Source organism: Salvelinus fontinalis, chromosome 21 (genome assembly GCF_029448725.1).
Source record: "Salvelinus fontinalis isolate EN_2023a chromosome 21, ASM2944872v1, whole genome shotgun sequence".
NCBI classification, from domain to species: domain Eukaryota; kingdom Metazoa; phylum Chordata; class Actinopteri; order Salmoniformes; family Salmonidae; genus Salvelinus; species Salvelinus fontinalis.
In genome coordinates, this window is record NC_074685.1 from 3,663,668 (window position 1) to 3,687,667 (window position 24,000).

Here is a 24,000-nt window from a genome sequence, read left to right on the forward strand (position 1 = left end):
CACCCGACCTCAACCCAATTGAGATGGTTTGGGATGAGTTGGACTGCAGAGTGAAGGAAAAGCAGCCAACAAGTGCTCAGCATATGTGGGAACTCCTTCAAGACTGTTGGAAAAGCATTCCTCATCAAGGCAAAGGGTGGCTACTTTGAAGAATCTCAAATCTAAAATATATTTTGATTTCTCTAACACCTTTTTTGGTTACTACATGATTCCATATGTGTTATTTCATAGTTGTGATGTCTTCACAATTATTCCACAATGTAGAAAATAATAAAAAATTAAGAAAAACCCTTTGGTACTGTAAGTATTCATACCTTTTTGCTATGACACTCCAATTTGAGCTCAGGTGCATCCAATTTCCTTTGACCATCCTTGAGGTGTCACTACAACTTGATCGGAGTCCACCTGTGGCCAATTCAATTGTTTGGACATGATTTAGAAAGAAACACACCTGTCTATATTAGGTCCAGTTGACAGAGCATGTCAGAGCAGAACCTATACCATGAAGTCCATGGAACTGTCCTTAAAGCTCCATGATAGAATTGTGATGAGGCATATACAGTATCTGGGGAAGGATATTAAACCATTTCTAGTGTGTTGAAAGTTTCCAAGATCACAGTGCTCTCCATCTTTGGGATATGGAAGAAATGTGGAACGGCCCAGACCAAGAAGAACCTTGGTCAGGTGACCAAGAACCCAATGACTACTCTGACAAAATTGTAGCGTTCCTTGGCTGAGATGGGAGAACCTGCCAGAAGGACCACAGTGTCTCCAGTTCTTCACCAATCTGGGCTTCATGGGAGAGTGGCCAGACAGAAGCCACTCCTGAGAAAAAGGCACATGACAGCACGCCTGGAGTTTGCAAAAAGGGACGTGAAAGACTGAGATCATAAGGCAAAAGATGAGAAAATATGCAAAGCGCTATGTCTGGAGAAAACCAGGCACAGCTCATCACCCATCTAACACCATCCGTGAAGCATGGGGGTGGCAGCATCCCTACCGTGAAGCATGGTGGTGGCAGCATCCCTACCGTGAAGCATGGTGGTGGCAGCATCCCTACCGTGAAGCATGGTGGTGGCAGCATCAGGGACTGGGAGACTGGTAAGGATAGAGGGAACAATGAATGGAACCAAATACAGGCAAATCCTTGATGAGAACTTGCTTCAGAGTGCCAACGACCTTAGACTGGGGCGAATATTAACATTCCAAAAGAACAATGACCCCAAGCACACAGTCAAAGCAATGCTGGAATGGCTTCAGAACAAGAATGTGAAAGTGCATGAGTGGCCCAGCCAAAGGGTGGCCCAGGGTGTGAATATTTACTTTATGTAAATTAGATATTTCTGTATTTAATTTTCAATGTTTTTAAACATTTGCTTTACTTTGTCATTATGGGGTATTGTGTGTAGATGGATAAGAAAAATACATATTCAATCCATTTTAAATTCAGGCTGTAATACAAGAAAAATGTGGAATAAGTCAAGGGGTATGAATACTTTCTGAAGGCACTGTATATACGGCTGTAAACAGTAGTTCTGTAGCTTGCAAATCCTGACTAGACTGAAGACTTATGAACTAACTGTTTACACCGCTGCTAACAGACGCTACACACTGCAGACACAAAGTCTAACATGTCTCTCCTGTCTAGTTTCAGATGTCCAGTACGGGAGGCTAGGGTCCAACGTCACGCTGCTGTGTAGAGACGCACTGGACAGGTATGCTACGAGTCAGTGTGTTCTCTAGAGGGTCTGGACAGGTATGCTACGAGTCAGTATGTTCTCTAGAGGGACAGGTATATTACGAGTCAGTATGTTCTCTAGAGGGTCTGGACAGGTATGATACGAGTCAGTATGTTCTCTAGAGGGTCTGGACAGGTATGCTACGAGTCAGTATGTTCTCTAGATGGTCTGGACAGGTATGCTACGAGTCAGTATGTTCTCTAGAGGGTCTGGACAGGTATATTACGAGTCAGTATGTTCTCTAGAGGGACAGGTATGATACGAGTCAGTATGTTCTCTAGAGGGACAGGTATATTACGAGTCAGTATGTTCTCTAGAGGGTCTGGACAGGTATGATACGAGTCAGTATGTTCTCTAGAGGGTCTGGACAGGTATGCTACGAGTCAGTATGTTCTCTAGAGGGTCTGGACAGGTATATTACGAGTCAGTATGTTCTCTAGAGGGACAGGTATGATACGAGTCAGTATGGTCTCTAGAGGGACAGGTATGCTACGAGTCAGTATGTTCTCTAGAGGGTCTGGACAGGTATATTACAAGTCAGTATGTTCTCTAGAGGGTCTGGACAGGGATGCTATGAGTCAGTATGTTCTCTAGAGGGTCTGGTATGATACGAGTCAGTGTTCTCTAGAGGGTCTGGACAGGTATGACACGAGTCAGTATGTTCTCTAGAGGGTCTGGACAAGTATATTACGAGTCAGTATGTTCTCTAGAGGGACAGGTATGATACGAGTCAGTATGGTCTCTAGAGGGACAGGTATGCTACGAGTCAGTATGTTCTCTAGAGGGTCTGGACAGGTATATTACGAGTCAGCATGTTCTCTAGAGGGATTGGACAGGTATGCTACGAGTCAGTATGTTCTCTAGAGGGTCTGGACAGGTATATTACGAGTCAGTATGTTCTCTAGAGCGTCTGGACAGGTATGATATGAGTCAGTATGTTCTCTAGAGCGTCTGGACAGGTATGCTTTGAGTCAGTATGTTCTCTAGAGGGTCTGGACTGGTATATTACGAGTCAGTATGTTCTCTAGAGGCTCTGGACAGGTATATTACGAGTCAGTATGTTCTCTAGAGGCTCTGGACAGGTATATTACGAGTCAGTATGTTCTCTAGAGGGTCTGGACAGGTATGAAACGAGTCAGTATGTTCTCTAGAGGGTCTGGACTGGTATATTACGAGTCAGTATGTTCTCTAGAGGCTCTGGACAGGTATATTACGAGTCAGTATGTTCTCTAGAGGCTCTGGACAGGTATATTACGAGTCAGTATGTTCTCTAGAGGGTCTGGACAGGTATGATACGAGTCAGTATGTTCTCTAGAGGGTCTGGACAGGTATATTACGAGTCAGTATGTTCTCTAGAGGGTCTGGACAGGTATATTACGAGTCAGTATGTTCTCTAGAGGGACAGGTATGCTACGAGTCAGTATGTTGTCTGGACAGGTATGCTATGAGTCAGTATGTTCTCTAGAGGGTCTGGACAGGTATATTACGAGTCAGTATGTTCTCTAGAGGGACAGGTATGCTACGAGTCAGTATGTTGTCTGGACAGGTATGCTATGAGTCAGTATGTTCTCTAGATGGTCTGGACAGGTATGCTACGAGTCAGTATGTTCTCTAGAGGGTCTGGACAGGTATATTACGATTCCGTATGGTCTCTAGAGGGACAGGTATGATACGAGTCAGTATTTTCTCTAGAGGGTCTGGACAGGTATGATACGAGTCAGTATGTTCTCTAGAGGGTCTGGACAGGTATATTACGAGTCAGTGTGTTCTCTAGAGGGTCTGGACAGGTATGATACGAGTCAGTATGTTCTCTCGAGGGTCTGGACAGGTATGATACGAGTCAGTATGTTCTCTTGAGGGTCTGGACAGGTATGATACGAGTCAGTATGTTCTCTAGAGGAACAGGTATATTACGAGTCAGTATGTTCTCTAGAGGGTCTGGACAGGTATGATACGAGTCAGTATGTTCTCTAGAGGGTCTGGACAGGTATGATACGAGTCAGTATGTTCTCTAGAGGGACAGGTATATTACGAGTCAGTATGTTCTCTAGAGGGTCTGGACAGGTATACTACGAGTCAGTCTGTTCTCTAGAGGGTCTGGACAGGTATACTACGAGTCAGTATGTTCTCTAGAGGAACAGGTATATTACGAGTCAGTATGTTCTCTAGAGGGTCTGGACAGGTATGATACGAGTCAGTATGTTCTCTACAGGGTCTGGACAGGTATATTACGAGTCAGTATGGTCTCTAGAGGTTCTGGACAGGTATGATACGAGTCAGTATGTTCTCTAGAGGGTCTGGACAGGTATGATACGAGTCAGTATGTTCTCTAGAGGGTCTGGACAGGTATGATACGAGTCAGTATGTTCTCTAGAGGGTCTGGACAGGTATGATACGAGTCAGTATGTTCTCTAGAGGGTCTGGACAGGTATGATACGAGTCAGTATGTTCTCTAGAGGGACAGGTATGATACGAGTCAGTATGTTCTCTAGAGGGACAGGTATGCTACGAGTCAGTATGTTCTCTAGAGGGACAGGTATATTACGAGTCAGTATGTTCTCTAGAGGGTCTGGACAGGTATATTACGAGTCAGTATGTTCTCTAGAGGGTCTGGACAGGTATATTACGAGTCAGTATGTTCTCTAGAGGGTCTGGACAGGTATACTACGAGTCAGTATGTTCTCTAGAGGGTCTGGACAGGTATGCTACGAGTCAGTATGTTCTCTAGAGGGACAGGTATATTACGAGTCAGTATGTTCTCTAGAGGGTCTGGACAGGTATGATACGAGTCAGTATGTTCTCTAGAGGGTCTGGACAGGTATACTACGAGTCAGTATGTTCTCTAGAGGGTCTGGACAGGTATGCTACGAGTCAGTATGTTCTCTAGAGGGACAGGTATGCTACGAGTCAGTATGTTCTCTAGAGGGTCTGGTATGATACGAGTCAGTGTTCTCTAGAGGGTCTGGACAGGTATGACACGAGTCAGTATGTTCTCTAGAGGGTCTGGACAAGTATATTACGAGTCAGTATGTTCTCTAGAGGGACAGGTATGATACGAGTCAGTATGGTCTCTAGAGGGACAGGTATGCTACGAGTCAGTATGTTCTCTAGAGGGTCTGGACAGGTATATTATGAGTCAGCATGTTCTCTAGAGGGATTGGACAGGTATGCTACGAGTTAGTATGTTCTCTAGAGGGTCTGGACAGGTATATTACGAGTCAGTATGTTCTCTAGAGCGTCTGGACAGGTATGATATGAGTCAGTATGTTCTCTAGAGCGTCTGGACAGGTATGCTTTGAGTCAGTATGTTCTCTAGAGGGTCTGGACTGGTATATTACGAGTCAGTATGTTCTCTAGAGGCTCTGGACAGGTATATTACGAGTCAGTATGTTCTCTAGAGGGTCTGGAAAGGTATGATACGAGTCAGTATGTTCTCTAGAGGGTCTGGACAGGTATATTACGAGTCAGTATGTTCTCTAGAGGGTCTGGACAGGTATATTACGAGTCAGTATGTTCTCTAGAGGGTCTGGACAGGTATATTACGAGTCAGTATGTTCTCTAGAGGGTCTGGACAGGTATATTACGAGTCAGTATGTTCTCTAGAGGGTCTGGACAGGTATATTACGAGTCAGTATGTTCTCTAGAGGGTCTGGACAGGTATATTACGAGTCAGTATGTTCTCTAGAGGGACAGGTATGATACGAGTCAGTATGTTGTCTGGACAGGAATGCTATGAGTCAGTATGTTCTCTAGAGGGTCTGGACAGGTATGATACGAGTCAGTATGTTCTCTAGAGGGTCTGGACAGGTATATTACGATTCAGTATAGTCTCTAGAGGGACAGGTATGATACGAGTCAGTATTTTCTCTAGAGGGTCTGGACAGGTATGATACGAGTCAGTATGTTCTCTAGAGGGTCTGGACAGGTATATTACGAGTCAGTGTGTTCTCTAGAGGGTCTGGACAGGTATGATACGAGTCAGTATGTTCTCTCGAGGGTCTGGACAGGTATGATACGAGTCAGTATGTTCTCTCGAGGGTCTGGACAGGTATGATACGAGTCAGTATGTTCTCTAGAGGGACAGGTATATTACGAGTCAGTATGTTCTCTAGAGGGTCTGGACAGGTATGATACGAGTCAGTATGTTCTCTAGAGGGTCTGGACAGGTATGATACGAGTCAGTATGTTCTCTAGAGGGACAGGTATATTACGAGTCAGTATGTTCTCTAGAGGGTCTGGACAGGTATACTACGAGTCAGTATGTTCTCTAGAGGGTCTGGACAGGTATACTACGAGTCAGTATGTTCTCTAGAGGGACAGGTATATTACGAGTCAGTATGTTCTCTAGAGGGTCTGGACAGGTATGATACGAGTCAGTATGTTCTCTAGAGGGTCTGGACAGGTATATTACGAGTCAGTATGGTCTCTAGAGGTTCTGGACAGGTATGATACGAGTCAGTATGTTCTCTAGAGGGTCTGGACAGGTATGATACGAGTCAGTATGTTCTCTAGAGGGTCTGGACAGGTATGATACGAGTCAGTATGTTCTCTAGAGGGTCTGGACAGGTATGATACGAGTCAGTATGTTCTCTAGAGGGTCTGGACAGGTATGATACGAGTCAGTATGTTCTCTAGAGGGACAGGTATGATACGAGTCAGTATGTTCTCTAGAGGGACAGGTATGATACGAGTCAGTATGTTCTCTAGAGGGACAGGTATGCTACGAGTCAGTATGTTCTCTAGAGGGACAGGTATATTACGAGTCAGTATGTTCTCTAGAGGGTCTGGACAGGTATATTACGAGTCAGTATGTTCTCTAGAGGGTCTGGACAGGTATATTACGAGTCAGTATGTTCTCTAGAGGGTCTGGACAGGTATACTACGAGTCAGTATGTTCTCTAGAGGATCTGGACAGGTATGCTACGAGTCAGTATGTTCTCTAGAGGGACAGGTATATTACGAGTCAGTATGTTCTCTAGAGGGTCTGGACAGGTATGATACGAGTCAGTATGTTCTCTAGAGGGTCTGGACAGGTATACTACGAGTCAGTATGTTCTCTAGAGGGTCTGGACAGGTATGCTACGAGTCAGTATGTTTTCTAGAGGGTCTGGACAGGTATGATACGAGTCAGTATGTTCTCTAGAGGGTCTGGACAGGTATGCTACAAGTCAGTATGTTCTCTAGAGGGTCTGGACAGGTATATTACGAGTCAGTATGTTCTCTAGAGGGTCTGGACAGGTATACTACGAGTCAGTATGTTCTCTAGAGGGTCTGGACAGGTATGCAACGAGTCAGTATGTTCTCTAGAGGGACAGGTATGATACGAGTCAGTATGTTCTCTATAGGGACAGGTATGATACGAGTCAGAATGTTCTCTAGATGGTCTGGACAGGTATACTACGAGTCAGTATGTTCTCTAGAGGGTCTGGACAGGTATGCTACGAGTCAGTATGTTCTCTAGAGGGACAGGTATGATACGAGTCAGTATGTTCTCTAGATGGTCTGGACAGGTATGATACGAGTCAGTATGTTCTCTAGAGGGTCTGGACAGGTATGCTACGAGTCAGTATGTTCTCTAGAGGGACAAGTATGATACGAGTCAGTATGTTCTCTAGAGGGACAGGTATGATACGAGTCAGTATGTTCTCTAGAGGGACAGGTATGATACGAGTCAGTATGTTCTCTAGAGGGACAGGTATAATACGAGTCAGTATGTTCTCTAGAGGGTCTGGACAGGTATACTACGAGTCAGTATGTTCTCTAGAGGGTCTGGACAGGTATGATACGAGTCAGAATGGTCTCTAGAGGGTCTGGACAGGTATGCTACGAGTCAGTATGTTTTCTAGAGGGTCTGGACAGGTATATTACGAGTCAGTATGTTCTCTAGAGGGTCTGGACAGGTATGCTACGAGTCAGTATGTTCTCTAGAGGGTCTGGACAGGTATACTACGAGTCAGTATGTTCTCTAGAGGGTCTGGACAGGTATGCTACGAGTCAGTATGTTCTCTAGAGGGACAGGTATGATACGAGTCAGTATGTTCTCTAGATGGTCTGGACAGGTATGATACGAGTCAGTATGTTCTCTAGAGGGTCTGGACAGGTATGATACGAGTCAGTATGTTCTCTAGAGGGACAGGTATGATACGAGTCAGTATGTTCTCTAGAGGGTCTGGACAGGTATATTACGAGTCAGTATGTTCTCTAGAGGGTCTGGACAGGTATGCTACGAGTCAGTATGTTCTCTAGAGGGACAGGTATGATACGAGTCAGTATGTTCTCTAGAGGGTCTGGACAGGTATGATACGAGTCAGTATGTTCTCTAGTGGGACAGGTATGATACGAGTCAGTATGTTCTCTAGAGGGTCTGGACAGGTATATTACGAGTCAGTATGTTCTCTAGAGGGTCTGGACAGGTATATTACGAGTCAGTATGTTCTCTAGAGGGTCTGGACAGGTATGATATGAGTCAGTATGTTCTCTAGAGGGTCTGGACAGGTATGCTACGAGTCAGTATGTTCTCTAGAGGGTCTGGACAGGTAGGATATGAGTCAGTATAGTCTCTAGAGGGTCTGGACAGGTATATTACGAGTCAGTATGTTCTCTAGAGGGTCTGGACAGGTATGATACGAGTCAGTATGTTCTCTAGAGGGTCTGGACAGGTATGCTACGAGTCAGTATGTTTTCTAGAGGGTCTGGACAGGTATGATACGAGTCAGTATGTTCTCTAGAGGGTCTGGACAGGTATGCTACGAGTCAGTATGTTCTCTAGAGGGACAAGTATGATACGAGTCAGTATGTTCTCTAGAGGGACAGGTATGATACGAGTCAGTATGTTCTCTAGAGGGACAGGTATGATACGAGTCAGTATGTTCTCTAGAGGGACAGGTATAATACGAGTCAGTATGTTCTCTAGAGGGTCTGGACAGGTATATTACGAGTCAGTATGTTCTCTAGAGGGACAGGTATGATACGAGTCAGTATGTTCTCTAGAGGGTCTGGACAGGTATATTACGATTCAGTATGTTCTCTAGAGGGTCTTGACAGGTATGATACGAGTCAGTATGTTCTCTAGAGGGTCTGGACAGGAATGATACGAGTCAGTATGTTCTCTAGAGGGTCTGGACAGGTATGCTACGAGTCAGTATGTTCTCTAGAGGGTCTGGACAGGTATGCTACGAGTCAGTATGTTCTCTAGAGGGTCTGGACAGGTATGATACGAGTCAGTATGTTCTCTAGAGGGTCTGGACAGGTATGCTACGAGTCAGTATGTTCTCTAGAGGGTCTGGACAGGTATGATACGAGTCAGTATGGTCTCTAGAGGGTCTGGACAGGTATGATACGAGTCAGTATGTTCTCTAGAGGGTCTGGACAGGTATGATACGAGTCAGTATGGTCTCTAGAGGGTCTGGACAGGTATGATACGAGTCAGTATGTTCTCTAGAGGGTCTGGACAGGTATGATACGAGTCAGTATGTTCTCTAGAGGGACAGGTATGATACGAGTCAGTATGTTCTCTAGAGGGACAGGTATGATACGAGTCAGTATGTTCTCTAGAGGGACAGGTATGCTACGAGTCAGTATGTTCTCTAGAGGGACAGGTATATTACGAGTCAGTATGTTCTCTAGAGGGTCTGGACAGGTATATTACGAGTCAGTATGTTCTCTAGAGGGTCTGGACAGGTATATTACGAGTCAGTATGTTCTCTAGAGGGTCTGGACAGGTATGATACGAGTCAGTATGTTCTCTAGAGGGTCTGGACAGGTATACTACGAGTCAGTATGTTCTCTAGAGGGTCTGGACAGGTATGCTACGAGTCAGTATGTTTTCTAGAGGGTCTGGACAGGTATGATACGAGTCAGTATGTTCTCTAGAGGGTCTGGACAGGTATGCTACAAGTCAGTATGTTCTCTAGAGGGTCTGGACAGGTATATTACGAGTCAGTATGTTCTCTAGAGGGTCTGGACAGGTATACTACGAGTCAGTATGTTCTCTAGAGGGTCTGGACAGGTATGCAACGAGTCAGTATGTTCTCTAGAGGGACAGGTATGATACGAGTCAGTATGTTCTCTATAGGGACAGGTATGATACGAGTCAGAATGTTCTCTAGAGGGTCTGGACAGGTATACTACGAGTCAGTATGTTCTCTAGAGGGTCTGGACAGGTATGATACGAGTCAGTATGGTCTCTAGAGGGTCTGGACAGGTATGCTACGAGTCAGTATGTTTTCTAGAGGGTCTGGACAGATATATTACGAGTCAGTATGTTCTCTAGAGGGTCTGGACAGGTATGCTACGAGTCAGTATGTTCTCTAGAGGGTCTGGACAGGTATACTACGAGTCAGTATGTTCTCTAGAGGGTCTGGACAGGTATGCTACGAGTCAGTATGTTCTCTAGAGGGACAGGTATGATACGAGTCAGTATGTTCTCTAGATGGTCTGGACAGGTATGATACGAGTCAGTATGTTCTCTAGAGGGTCTGGACAGGTATGATACGAGTCAGTATGTTCTCTAGAGGGACAGGTATGATACGAGTCAGTATGTTCTCTAGAGGGTCTGGACAGGTATATTACGAGTCAGTATGTTCTCTAGAGGGTCTGGACAGGTATGCTACGAGTCAGTATGTTCTCTAGAGGGACAGGTATGATACGAGTCAGTATGTTCTCTAGAGGGTCTGGACAGTTATGATACGAGTCAGTATGTTCTCTAGTGGGACAGGTATGATACGAGTCAGTATGTTCTCTAGAGGGTCTGGACAGGTATATTACGAGTCAGTATGTTCTCTAGAGGGTCTGGACAGGTATATTACGAGTCAGTATGTTCTCTAGAGGGTCTGGACAGGTATGATATGAGTCAGTATGTTCTCTAGAGGGTCTGGACAGGTAGGATATGAGTCAGTATAGTCTCTAGAGGGTCTGGACAGGTATGATACGAGTCAGTATGTTCTCTAGAGGGACAGGTATGATACGAGTCAGTATGTTCTCTAGAGGGTCTGGACAGGTATATTACGAGTCAGTATGTTCTCTAGAGGGTCTGGACAGGTATGATACGAGTCAGTATGTTCTCTAGAGGGTCTGGACAGGTATGCTACGAGTCAGTATGTTTTCTAGAGGGTCTGGACAGGTATGATACGAGTCAGTATGTTCTCAAGAGGGTCTTTACAGGTATGCTACGAGTCAGTATGTTCTCTAGAGGGACAAGTATGATACGAGTCAGTATGTTCTCTAGAGGGACAGGTATGATACGAGTCAGTATGTTCTCTAGAGGGACAGGTATGATACGAGTCAGTATGTTCTCTAGAGGGACAGGTATAATACGAGTCAGTATGTTCTCTAGAGGGTCTGGACAGGTATATTACGAGTCAGTATGTTCTCTAGAGGGTCTGGACAGGTATGATACGAGTCAGTATGTTCTCTAGAGGGTCTGGACAGGTATGATACGAGTCAGTATGTTCTCTAGAGGGTCTGGACAGGTATGCTACGAGTCAGTATGTTCTCTAGAGGGTCTGGACAGGTATGCTACGAGTCAGTATGTTCTCTAGAGGGTCTGGACAGGTATGATACGAGTCAGTATGTTCTCTAGAGGGTCTGGACAGGTATGCTACGATTCAGTATGTTCTCTAGAGGGTCTGGACAGGTATGATACGAGTCAGTATGTTCTCTAGAGGGTCTGAACAGGTATGATACGAGTCAGTATGTTCTCTAGAGGGTCTGGACAGGTATGCTACGAGTCAGTATGTTCTCTAGAGGGTCTGGACAGGTATGCTACGAGTCAGTATGTTCTCTATAGGGTCTGGACAGGTATGATACGAGTCAGTATGTTCTCTAGAGGGTCTGGACAGGTATGCTACGAGTCAGTATGTTCTCTAGAGGGTCTGGACAGGTATGATACGAGTCAGTATGGTCTCTAGAGGGTCTGGACAGGTATGATACGAGTCAGTATGTTCTCTAGAGGGACAGGTATGATACGAGTCAGTATGTTTTCTAGAGGGTCTGGACAGGTATGCTACGAGTCAGTATGTTCTCTAGAGGGTCTGGACAGGTATACTACGAGTCAGTATGTTCTCTAGAGGGTCTGGACAGGTATGCTACGAGTCAGTATGTTCTCTAGAGGGACAGGTATGATACGAGTCAGTATGTTCTCTAGAGGGACAGGTATGATACGAGTCAGTATGTTCTCTAGAGGGTCTGGACAGGTATGATACGAGTCAGTATGTTCTCTAGAGGGTTTGGACAGGTATGCTACGAGTCAGTATGTTCTCTAGAGGGTCTGGACAGGGTATTACGAGTCAGTATGTTCTCTAGAGGGTCTGGATAGGTATATTACGAGTCAGTATGTTCTCTAGAGGATCTGGACAGGTATGCTACGAGTCAGTATGTTCTCTAGAGGGTCTGGACAGGTATGCTACGAGTCAGTATGTTCTCTAGAGGGTCTGGACAGGTATGATACGAGTCAGTATGTTCTCTAGAGGGACAGGTATGATACGAGTCAGTATGTTCTCTAGAGGGTCTGGACAGGTATGCTACGAGTCAGTATGTTCTCTAGAGGGTCTGGACAGGTATTCTACGAGTCAGTATGTTCTCTAGAGGGTCTGGACAGGTATGCTACGAGTCAGTATGTTCTCTAGAGGGACAGGTATGATACGAGTCAGTATGTTCTCTAGAGGGACAGGTATGATACGAGTCAGTATGTTCTCTAGAGGGTCTGGACAGGTATGATACGAGTCAGTATGTTCTCTAGAGGGTTTGGACAGGTATATTACGAGTCAGTATGTTCTCTAGAGGGTCTGGACAGGTATATTACGAGTCAGTATGTTCTCTAGAGGATCTGGACAGGTATGATACGAGTCAGTATGGTCTCTAGAGGGTCTGGACAGGTATGTTCTCTAGAGGGTCTGGACAGGTATGATACGAGTCAGTATGTTCTCTAGAGGGTCTGGACAGGTATGCTACGAGTCAGTATGTTCTCTACAGGGTCTGGACAGGTATACTACGAGTCAGTATGTTCTCTAGAGGGTCTGGACAGGTATATTACGAGTCAGTATGTTCTCTAGAGGGTCTGGAAAGGTATATTACGAGTCAGTATGTTCTCTAGAGGATCTGGACAGGTATGCTACGAGTCAGTATGTTCTCTAGAGGGTCTGGACAGGTATGCTACGAGTCAGTATGTTCTCTAGAGGATCTGGACAGGTATACTACGAGTCAGTATGTTCTCTAGAGGATCTGGACAGGTATGATACGAGTCAGTATGTTCTCTAGAGGATTTGGACAGGTATGATACGAGTCAGTATGTTCTCTAGAGGGTCTGGACAGGTATATTACGAGTCAGTATGTTCTCTAGAGGGTCTGGACAGGTATGCTACGAGTCAGTATGTTCTCTAGAGGATCTGGACAGGTATACTACGAGTCAGTATGTTCTCTAGAGGATCTGGACAGGTATGATACGAGTCAGTATGTTCTCTAGAGGGTCTGGACAGGTATACTACGAGTCAGTATGTTCTCTAGAGGGTCTGGACAGGTATGATACGAGTCAGTATGTTCTCTAGAGGATCTGGACAGGTATGCTACGAGTCAGTATGTTCTCTAGAGGGTATGGACAGGTATGATACGAGTCAGTATGTTCTCTAGAGGATCTGGACAGGTATGATACACTAGGAGTCAGTCTGTATCGGTATGTTCTCTAGAGGATCTGGACAGGTACGATACACTAGGAGTCAGTCTGTATCGGTATGTTCCCAATGCATGACACTGGGGAGTCCATTTAATTTAGGAGCTAACGTTAAAACTACCCTTTGCCTTAGAGTAATGCCACGTCCCTGCCATTGAACTGGCCCTGTGCAGTAGGTGTGTGGCTGTGTAGTTTCTCTGACTGTTAGTAACTGTGACGGTAGTTGTGTGTCTGACTGTAGCTTTGTGTATTTGTGTGCGTGTCTGTGTTTGTGTGTAGTTGTCTGACTGCCAGTAAACATCATGATGTCACAATGTGTCTTTAGGACGTCAGTGGAGTGGCGTCTGAACAGGAGTTCCATGTTGCCATGGCAGCACCGAGTGACATCAGACGGTCATCTGGTCCTTGTGCATGCAGAACACGCTGCCGAGGGTAACTACAGCTGCCATGACGAGAAGGGACTCGTCATCCAGACTATCAGACTCAGGCTAGGATGTAAGTCTTCCCTTTCTCTCCTCCCTCTCACTCTCCCCTCTATCCTCCCCCCTCCTCCCTCTCACTCTCCCCTCTATCCTCCCCCCTCCTCCCTCTCACTCTCCCCTCTATCCTCCCCCCTCCTCCCTCTCACTCTCCCCTCTATCCTCCCCCCTCCTCCCTCTCACTCTCCCCTCTATCCTCCCCCCTCCTCCCTCTCACTCTCCCCTCTATCCTCCCCCCTCCTCCCTCTCACTCTCCCCTCTATCCTCCCCCCTCCTCCCTCTCACTCTCCCCTCTATCCTCCCCCCTCCTCCCTCTCACTCTCCCCTCTATCCTCCCCCCTCCTCCCTCTCACTCTCCCCTCTATCCTCCCCCCTCCTCCCTCTCACTCTCCCCTCTATCCTCCCCCCTCCTCCCTCTCACTCTCCCCTCTATCCTCCCCCCTCCTCCCTCTCACTCTCCCCTCTATCCTCCCCCCTCCTCCCTCTCACTCTCCCCTCTATCCTCCCCCCTCCTCCCTCTCACTCTCCCCTCTATCCTCCCCCCTCCTCCCTCTCACTCTCCCCTCTATCCTCCCCCCTCCTCCCTCTATTTTGTAATGGTTTCCTGACGGTGCTCAGCTTACTGATAAGAGGGGTGGGACCTGAGAGGAGAAGCTTCTCCTATTATTAGATATTGCTCTAACAGATTGAGCTGTGAGGAATCCCCTCATTATAGTATGTTTATTGTGCTGTTGTGTATTTGTGGATGTATCTTTCACAGATACATCCGTCCTCAGAAAGACTGAATCCCTCACACATACAGAGACACCGCATCGACATACAGAGACACCGCATCGACGTACAGAGACACCGCATCGACATACAGAGACACCGCATCGACATACAGAGACACCGCATCGACGTACAGAGACACCGCATCGACATACAGAGACACCGCATCGACATACAGAGACACCGCATCGACATACAGAGACACCGCATCGACGTACAGAGACACCGCATCGACATACAGAGACACCGCATCGACATACAGAGACACCGCATCGACATACAGAGACACCGCATCGACATACAGAGACACCGCATCGACATACAGAGACACCGCATCGACATACAGAGACACCGCATCGACATACAGAGACACCGCATCGACGTACAGAGATACCGCATCGACGTACAGAGACACCGCATCGACGTACAGAGACACCGCATCGACGTACAGAGACACCGCATCGACGTACAGAGACACCGCATCGACATACAGAGACACCGCATCGACATACAGAGACACCGCATCGACGTACAGAGACACCGCATCGACGTACAGAGACACCGCATCGACATACAGAGACACCGCATCGACGTACAGAGATACCGCATCGACGTACAGAGACACCGCATCGAGATACCGAGACACCGCATCGAGATACCGAGACACCGCATCGACGTACAGAGACACCGCATCGACGTACAGAGACACCGCATCGACGTACAGAGACACCGCATCGACGTACAGAGACACCGCATCGACGTACAGAGACACCGCATCGACGTACAGAGACACCGCTTTGAGATGTAGTTTTTGTGGTGTTGATCACGTGATCATCATTTCTCCTCTCTTTTTCATCAGATCCCCCCGGGCTGCTCAGCATTTCCTGTCATGTGCCCAATCACAGCCTAGTATTGTGTTCATGGGTGGAGTCTGTGAAGACCCACCTACCAGCCCTGTACCACACCTCCTATAGGTAAGCCGCTGTAGCGTAGGCAGAAACCCGTTGGTGGGTGGGTGTGCAAAACGTTTGGTGGGCAGAAATTGAAATAAAAATAACTAAATAAAACATAGGATTAGTCCATTTACACCTGATTTCACAGACCATTTATTTACAATGTAACTTCATGGCTTGTGCATTTCACACACGACGCACGGCCTACACAACACACACACACACACACACACACACACACCACACACTAAACCGTAGGCTATAGCTCTGAACTAGAACGATCACAGCCAGGATATCAGTGGAACTAACTGCAGTACACACCTATATAGATGTAAACTGGTCACAACAGGCCTCTGTTTTACAGGATATCAGTGGAACTAACTGCACACCTATATAGATGTAAAATTAAAAACAAGATTGAATTGAGAATAGTCTGATGTGACTATATTATTAATAGGCAGCCTATATTCATTATCAAATTATGAATGAAGAGACTGAGACTGCCTTAGACCACTGTGCCACTCGGGAGCCCGAGGTCTGTGAACAGTATTTTTAAAATGTTTTTTGGGGTGATCAACCTTTTTATTTTTATTTCACATTACGCAACACATTAGGCAGGATCACATTACAAATATTATCCGACATGACAACGCTAACATACATTACAACTGTTTACATGCGTGACCTTTGGAATCAGGTTCTTACTGTGGAATGCAGTGTTTGGTTTTCGCCAGGCATAATGGGACCCGTCCAAAAATGTTATACTTTACATCTGTCCATAGAGCATTCTCCCATAAGTCTTGATGATCATCCAGGTGTTCCCTTATCAAATCAAATCAAATGGTATTTGTCACATACACATGGTTAGCAGATGTTAATGCGAGTGTAGTGAAATGCTTGTGCTTCTAGTTCCGACAATGCAGTAATAACCAACGAGTAATCTAACCTAACAATTCCACAACTACTACCTTACACACACAAGTGTAAAGGGATAAAGAATATGTACATAAAGATATATGAATGAGTGATGGCTGAACGGCATAGGCAAGATGCAGTAGATGGTATAGAGTACAGTATATACATATGAGATGAGTACTGTAGGGTATGTAAACATAAAGTGGCATAGTTTAAAGTGGCTAGTGATACATGTATTACATAAAGATGACAAGATGCAGTAGATGATATACAGTACAGTATATACATATACATATGAGATGAGTAATGTAGGGTATGTAAACATTATATTAAGTGGCATTGTTTAAAGTGGCTGGTGGTACATTTTTACATAATTTCCATCAATTCCCATTATTAAAGTGGCTGGAGTTGAGTCAGTATGTTGGCAGCGGCCACTAAATGTTAGTGATGGCTGTTTAACAGTCTGGTGGCCTTGAGATAGAAGCTGTTTTTCAGTCTCTCGGTTCCAGCTTTGATGCACCTGTACTGACCTCGCCTTCTGGATGATAGCGGGGTGAACAGGCAGTGGCTCGGGTGGTTGTTGTCCTTGATGATCTTTATGGCCTTCCTGTGACATCGGGTGGTGTAGGTGTCCTGGAGGGCAGGTAGTTTGCCCCCGGTGATGCGTTGTGCAGACCGCACCACCCTCTGGAGAGCCTTACGGTTGTGGGCGGAGCAGTTGCCGTACCAGGCGGTGATACAGCCAGACAGGATGCTCTCGATTGTGCATCTGTAGAAGTTTGTGAGTGCTTTTGGTGACAAGCCGAATTTCTTCAGCCTCCTGAGGTTGAAGAGGCGCTGCTGCGCCTTCTTCACTACGCTGTCTGTGTGGGTGGACCATTTCAGTTTGTCCGTGATGTGTACGCCGAGGAACTTAAAACGTTCCACCTTCTCCACTACTGACCCGTCGATGTGGATAGGGGGGTTGATGGAAGGAACCATGAATTCTGCATCAGATAATTCTACAGGAGAATGTCTGGCCATCTGTCTGCTGAAGATGAAACGCAGCAAGACAATGATCCAAAACACACAATCAAGTCTATGTGAACATGGTTAAAAAGCAACACACCTTAAGTTTTGTAATGGCCTAGTCAAAGGCCAGATCTAATCCTAATTGAGATGTTGTGGCAGGACTTGAAACAAGCAGTTTATGCTTGAAAAACCCACAAATGTAGCTGAGTTAAATTCGTTTTTTCATGCAAGCGTTGGCCAAAATTCCTCCACAGTGATGTGAGAGACTGATTTACAATTACAGGAAGCATTTAGTTGCAGTCTTTGCAGCTAAAGGTGGAGCAACCAGTTATTAAATGTAAGGGGGCAATTACTTTTTCACACAGGGGATTTGGGTGTTGCATAACTTTGTTAATTAAATAAATAAAATATATTTAAAAAAAAAGATTTGTAAACTCAGGTTCCTAATATTAGGTTTTGTTTGAAGATCTGACAACATTCAGTATGAACATTTTAAATGGGGCAGTGTAAAGTTCCATTCAGTCCAGACATTTAAAATTTTGTAGACACTTCGAGTTATCATGTTTATAAAACACACAGATATCAGGTTTATAAAACACACAGTTATCAGGTTTATAAAACACACAGTTATCAGGTTTATAAAACACTCAGTTATCAGGTTTATAAAACACTCAGTTATCAGGTTTATAAAACACTCAGTTATCAGGTTTATAAAACACTCAGTTATCAGGTTTATAAAACACACAGTTATCAGGTTTATAAAACACACAGTTATCAGGTTTATAAAACACTCAGTTATCAGGTTTATAAAACACACAGTTATCAGGTTTATAAAACACTCAGTTATCAGGTTTATAAAACACACAGTTATCAGGTTTATAAAACACTCAGTTATCAGGTTTATAAAACACTCAGTTATCAGGTTTATAAAACACACAGTTATCAGGTTTATAAAACACACAGTTATCAGGTTTATAAAACACACAGTTATCAGGTTTATAAAACACAGTTATCAGGTTTATAAAACACTCAGTTATCAGGTTTATAAAACACACAGTTATCAGGTTTATAAAACACACAGGTTTATAAAACACTCAGTTATCAGGTTTATAAAACACACAGGTTTATAAAACACACAGTTATCAGGTTTATAAAACACACAGTTATCAGGTTTATAAAACACTCAGTTATCAGGTTTATAAAACACACAGTTATCAGGTTTATAAAACACACAGGTTTATAAAACACTCAGTTATCAGGTTTATAAAACACACAGGTTTATAAAACACTCAGTTATCAGGTTTATAAAACACACAGGTTTATAAAACACACAGTTATCAGGTTTATAAAACACACAGGTTTATAAAACACTCAGTTATCAGGTTTATAAAACACACAGTTATCAGGTTTATAAAACACTCAGTTATCAGGTTTATAAAACACTCAGTTATCAGGTTTATAAAACACTCAGTTATCAGGTTTATAAAACACACAGTTATCAGGTTTATAAAACACACAGGTTTATAAAACACACAGTTATCAGGTTTATAAAACACACAGTTATCAGGTTTATAAAACACACAGTTATCAGGTTTATAAAACACACAGTTATCAGGTTTATAAAACACACAGTTATCAGGTTTATAAAACACTCAGTTATCAGGTTCATTAAAACACACAGTTATCAGGTTTATAAAACACACAGTTATCAGGTTTATAAAACACTCAGTTATCAGGTTTATAAAACACTCAGTTATCAGGTTTATAAAACACTCAGTTATCAGGTTTATAAAACACTCAGTTATCAGGTTTATAAAACACACAGTTATCAGGTTTATAAAACACTCAGTTATCAGGTTTATAAAACACTCAGTTATCAGGTTTATAAAACACACAGTTATCAGGTTTATAAAACACACAGGTTTATAAAACACTCAGTTATCAGGTTTATAAAACACACAGTTATCAGGTTTATAAAACACACAGTTATCAGGTTTATAAAACACACAGTTATCAGGTTTATAAAACACACAGTTATCAGGTTTATAAAACACTCAGTTATCAGGTTCATTAAAACACACAGTTATCAGGTTTATAAAACACACAGTTATCAGGTTTATAAAACACACAGTTATCAGGTTTATAAAACACTCAGTTATCAGGTTTATAAAACACTCAGTTATCAGGTTTATAAAACACTCAGTTATCAGGTTTATAAAACACTCAGTTATCAGGTTTATAAAACACACAGTTATCAGGTTTATAAAACACTCAGTTATCAGGTTTATAAAACACACAGTTATCAGGTTTATAAAACACACAGTTATCAGGTTTATAAAACACTCAGTTATCAGGTTTATAAAACACACAGTTATCAGGTTTATAAAACACACAGTTATCAGGTTTATAAAACACACAGTTATCAGGTTTATAAAACACACAGTTATCAGGTTTATAAAACACACAGTTATCAGGTTTATAAAACACACAGTTATCAGGTTTATAAAACACTCAGTTATCAGGTTTATAAAACACTCAGTTATCAGGTTTATAAAACACACAGAGTTGCCAAACAATTCTTAAAATGACCACAATGGCATTGTTTTAAAATATACATTTGTTTAGAATCACAGTTCCACATTAGCAATCAATTTGGGACAAATATATTTTCTATTTCAATAACCACGTTTCCATCCACAGTTATGCGAGAAAAGTCATACCGTATAAAACAAATATAATATAAAACACCAGAGGAAGTGTCGGTACAATTTGAATCAGGTTTTTTTTCTCGGTTAAAATTAATTCAGTTAAAACGCCATTAACCATCATATTAACCTAGCTACTCTGTTATATTCCATCATATTAACCTAGCTACTCTGTTATATTCCATCATATTAACCTAGCTACTCTGTTATATTCCATCATATTAACCTAGCTACTCTGTTATATTCCATCATATTAACCTAGCTACTCTGTTATATTCCATCATATTAACCTAGCTACTCTGTTATATTCCATCATATTAGCTACTCTGTTATATTCCATCATATTAACCTAGCTACTCTGTTATATTCCATCATATTAGCTACTCTGTTATATTCCATCATATTAACCTAGCTACTCTGTTATATTCCATAATATTAACCTAGCTACTCTGTTATATTCCATCATATTAACCTAGCTACTCTGTTATATTCCATCATATTAACCTAGCTACTCTGTTATATTCCATCATATTAACCTAGCTACTCTGTTATATTCCATCATATTAACCTAGCTACTCTGTTATATTCCATCATATTAACCTAGCTACTCTGTTATATTCCATCATATTAACCTAGCTACTCTGTTATATTCCATCATATTAACCTAGCTACTCTGTTATATTCCATCATATTAACCTAGCTACTCTGGTATATTCCATCATATTAACCTAGCTACTCTGTTATATTCCATCATATTAACCTAGCTACTCTGTTATATTCCATCATATTAACCTAGCTACTCTGTTATATTCCATCATATTAACCTAGCTACTCTGTTATATTCCATCATATTAACCTAGCTACTCTGTTATATTCCATCATATTAACCTAGCTACTCTGTTATATTCCATCATATTAACCTAGCTACTCTGTTATATTCCATCATATTAACCTAGCTACTCTGTTATATTCCATCATATTAACCTAGCTACTCTGTTATATTCCATCATATTAACCTAGCTACTCTGTTATATTCCATCATATTAACCTAGCTACTCTGTTATATTCCATCATATTAACCTAGCTACTCTGTTATATTCCATCATATTAACCTAGCTACTCTGTTATATTCCATCATATTAACCTAGCTACTCTGTTATATTCCATCATATTAACCTAGCTACTCTGTTATATTCCATCATATTAACCTAGCTACTCTGTTATATTCCATCATATTAACCTAGCTACTCTGTTATATTCCATCATATTAACCTAGCTACTCTGTTATATTCCATCATATTAACCTAGCTACTCTGTTATATTCCATCATATTAACCTAGCTACTCTGTTATATTCCATCATATTAACCTAGCTACTCTGTTATATTCCATCATATTAACCTAGCTACTCTGTTATATTCCATCATATTAACCTAGCTACTCTGTTATATTCCATCATATTAACCTAGCTACTCTGTTATATTCCATCATATTAACCTAGCTACTCTGTTATATTCCATCATATTAACCTAGCTACTCTGTTATATTCCATCATATTAACCTAGCTACTCTGTTATATTCCATCATATTAACCTAGCTACTCTGTTATATTCCATCATATTAACCTAGCTACTCTGTTATATTCCATCATATTAACCTAGCTACTCTGTTATATTCCATCATATTAACCTAGCTACTCTGTTATATTCCATCATATTAACCTAGCTACTCTGTTATATTCCATCATATTAACCTAGCTACTCTGTTATATTCCATCATATTAACCTAGCTACTCTGTTATATTCCATCATATTAGCTACTCTGTTATATTCCATCATATTAGCTACTCTGTTATATTCCATCATATTAACCTAGCTACTCTGTTATATTCCATCATATTAACCTAGCTACTCTGTTATATTCCATCATATAAACCTAGCTACTCTGTTATATTCCATCATATTAACCTAGCTACTCTGTTATATTCCATCATATTAGCTACTCTGTTATATTCCATCATATTAACCTAGCTACTCTGTTATATTCCATCATATTAACCTAGCTACTCTGTTATATTCCATCATATTAACCTAGCTACTCTGTTATATTCCATCATATTAACCTAGCTACTCTGTTATATTCCATCATATTAACCTAGCTACTCTGTTATATTCCATCATATTAACCTAGCTACTCTGTTATATTCCATCATATTAACCTAGCTACTCTGTTATATTCCATCATATTAACCTAGCTACTCTGTTATATTCCATCATATTAACCTAGCTACTCTGTTATATTCCATCATATTAACCTAGCTACTCTGTTATATTCCATCATATTAACCTAGCTACTCTGTTATATTCCATCATATAAACCTAGCTACTCTGTTATATTCCATCATATTAACCTAGCTACTCTGTTATATTCCATCATATTAACCTAGCTACTCTGTTATATTCCATCATATTAACCTAGCTACTCTGTTATATTCCATCATATTAACCTAGCTACTCTGTTATATTCCATCATATTAACCTAGCTACTCTGTTATATTCCATCATATTAACCTAGCTACTCTGTTATATTCCATCATATTAACCTAGCTACTCTGTTATATTCCATCATATTAGCTACTCTGTTATATTCCATCATATTAGCTACTCTGTTATATTCCATCATATCCTAGCTACTCTGTTATATTCCATCATATTAACCTAGCTACTCTGTTATATTCCATCATATTAACCTAGCTACTCTGTTATATTCCATCATATTAACCTAGCTACTCTGTTATATTCCATCATATTAACCTAGCTACTCTGTTATATTCCATCATATTAGCTACTCTGTTATATTCCATCATATTAGCTACTCTGTTATATTCCATCATATTAGCTACTCTGTTATATTCCATCATATTAACCTAGCTACTCTGTTATATTCCATCATATTAGCTACTCTGTTATATTCCATCATATAAACCTAGCTACTCTGTTATATTCCATCATATTAGCTACTCTGTTATATTCCATCATATTAGCTACTCTGTTATATTCCATCATATTAACCTAGCTACTCTGTTATATTCCATCATATTAACCTAGCTACTCTGTTATATTCCATCATATTAGCTACTCTGTTATATTCCATCATATTAGCTACTCTGTTATATTCCATCATATTAGCTACTCTGTTATATTCCATCATATTAGCTACTCTGTTATATTCCATCATATAAACCTAGCTACTCTGTTATATTCCATCATATTAACCTAGCTACTCTGTTATATTCCATCATATTAACCTAGCTACTCTGTTATATTCCATCATATTAACCTAGCTACTCTGTTATATTCCATCATATTAGCTACTCTGTTATATTCCATCATATTAGCTACTCTGTTATATTCCATCATATAAACCTAGCTACTCTGTTATATTCCATCATATTAACCTAGCTACTCTGTTATATTCCATCATATTAACCTAGCTACTCTGTTATATTCCATCATATTAACCTAGCTACTCTGTTATATTCCATCATATTAACCTAGCTACTCTGTTATATTCCATCATATTAACCTAGCTACTCTGTTATATTCCATCATATTAACCTAGCTACTCTGTTATATTCCATCATATTAACCTAGCTACTCTGGTATATTCCATCATATTAACCTAGCTACTCTGGTATATTCCATCATATTAACCTAGCTACTCTGGTATATTCCATCATATTAACCTAGCTACTCTGTTATAT

At 41.9% G+C, this 24,000-nt stretch overlaps 1 protein-coding gene across 1 annotated transcript in view; it reads left to right on the forward strand.

Moving 5' to 3' along the window:
- The window catches only part of LOC129818056 (interleukin-11 receptor subunit alpha-like), an 87,060-nt gene that overhangs the window by 24,116 nt on the left and 38,944 nt on the right, over positions 1-24,000 (forward strand). Inside the window, exons 3-5 of the mRNA XM_055873593.1 lie at positions 1,649-1,715; positions 13,730-13,899; positions 15,514-15,628. Coding sequence (XP_055729568.1) covers positions 1,649-1,715; positions 13,730-13,899; positions 15,514-15,628 — 352 coding nt within the window. The remainder of the gene's footprint in view (positions 1-1,648; positions 1,716-13,729; positions 13,900-15,513; positions 15,629-24,000) is intronic.